The 1,241-nt window shown below is 35.1% G+C and overlaps 1 protein-coding gene across 1 annotated transcript; it reads right to left on the bottom strand.

The window, feature by feature from the left end:
• Positions 1-311: 311 nt before the first annotated feature.
• On the bottom strand, positions 312-812 carry LOC147808047 (uncharacterized). The gene has a single exon (XM_087166838.1). It carries the CDS (start codon positions 810-812, stop codon positions 312-314), a length of 501 nt encoding a protein of 166 aa, XP_087022964.1.
• Between the last annotated feature and the right edge of the window lie 429 nt (positions 813-1,241).

Below are 1,241 nucleotides of genomic sequence, written 5' to 3'. Positions count from 1 at the left end.
CAAATGATCAAGATGTACTATTGCAAATGATCTTTTTCCTGGCAGAATAGGATGGAGAATGCCTTGTTTCTTCCCACCTGGAACTTTGCTTACTAAACATTCGAAGCACATCGATATATTGCGACGAACGTATCTCCTCATGGCAGGAAACCAATACAACTCCTTGGTTTCAGACACAGTCTTGTCTACAAAGTGTCTCATAAGGTCGTGAAATTTAACGACCGTGCTTTTACATGGTAATAAAATTTCCTTTCTTTATTCTTTTTCTTTCTTTTCTTCGTGCTTTCCTCTTCTTTTTTTTCTTCTTTTCCTCAACTTTTTCTCGCGGTTTTTAGTATGATGAATTGAAGTCTTTCGTTTTCACCTTCATTAATGACACGAAACAGTCTCCGTCCCTTTAAAACATAATTCTGGATCTTTTGTTTTTCTTCTTTGGTCCTGTTTTCTATATCCGTCTTGAGAGTTATAATCAATTCCTCCAAGGTATTGTCTGCATTCTGTATCATAAGTACTTGATCTTCGACACTCAACGTTAGACAAACTTCTAAGTTATTCCCTATCAAAGAATCCAGCGTATCTGAAGAGTTCAAAACTGGAGCTCTACTGATTGCATCGATACGAGACATTTTAGTACCCGGGCTATGACGAATTTCAAAATCAAATTCTTGAGTTAGGAGACTACAACGTGCAGTTTGAGGGTTATTTGATTTCTTAGCATTCATATAAATTAAAGATTGACAGTCCATTATCTCTGTAAAACTGATGTCCAACAAAAATTGTCTAAATCGTTCCAGTGTCCATAAAATTGCCATTAACTCCAGTTTACTCGAATGATATTTATTTTTCGTTTCTTTTGTCTTTTCTCACACAGTAAACTAAATACCATTTGCCATCGTTTCCATTCTGAAGCAACATACCAGCTATACCATCTGCACATGCATCGATTTTTCGCTTCAGGATTATAAAAAGTCAAAATTGGTTGATTCGTTAACGCACGTTTAAAGGTTTCAAACGCTTCTTTTTTCCCATTTGAAAATGTCATTGTTTTTCATCAGCTGCCTTAAATATCTAGCTTAAATGGCATAGTTTGGAATGAATCTTGTTAAACCAATAAATCGCCAAACAACGTGTATATTTTCAGGTTGGGGAAACTTAGATATAGTTTCTACTTTTCTTGTTCCATGCTTAATTCCGTTTTTATTTATAATAAATCCTAGATACTCCATACTCCACTTCTTTCT

This window comes from Parasteatoda tepidariorum, chromosome 6 (genome assembly GCF_982258835.1).
Source record: "Parasteatoda tepidariorum strain Cologne lab strain chromosome 6, Ptep-v5.0, whole genome shotgun sequence".
Classification (NCBI taxonomy): Eukaryota; Metazoa; Arthropoda; class Arachnida; order Araneae; family Theridiidae; genus Parasteatoda; species Parasteatoda tepidariorum.
The sequence above is the reverse complement of the archived record's forward strand: the minus strand, read 5'-3'. Positions and strand labels throughout refer to the sequence as shown.

Bases quoted from the DNA above. Each gene is read 5' to 3' on its own strand.
- LOC147808047 (XM_087166838.1), bottom strand. From the start codon at position 812: ATGGCAATTTTATGGACACTGGAACGATTTAGACAATTTTTGTTGGAC.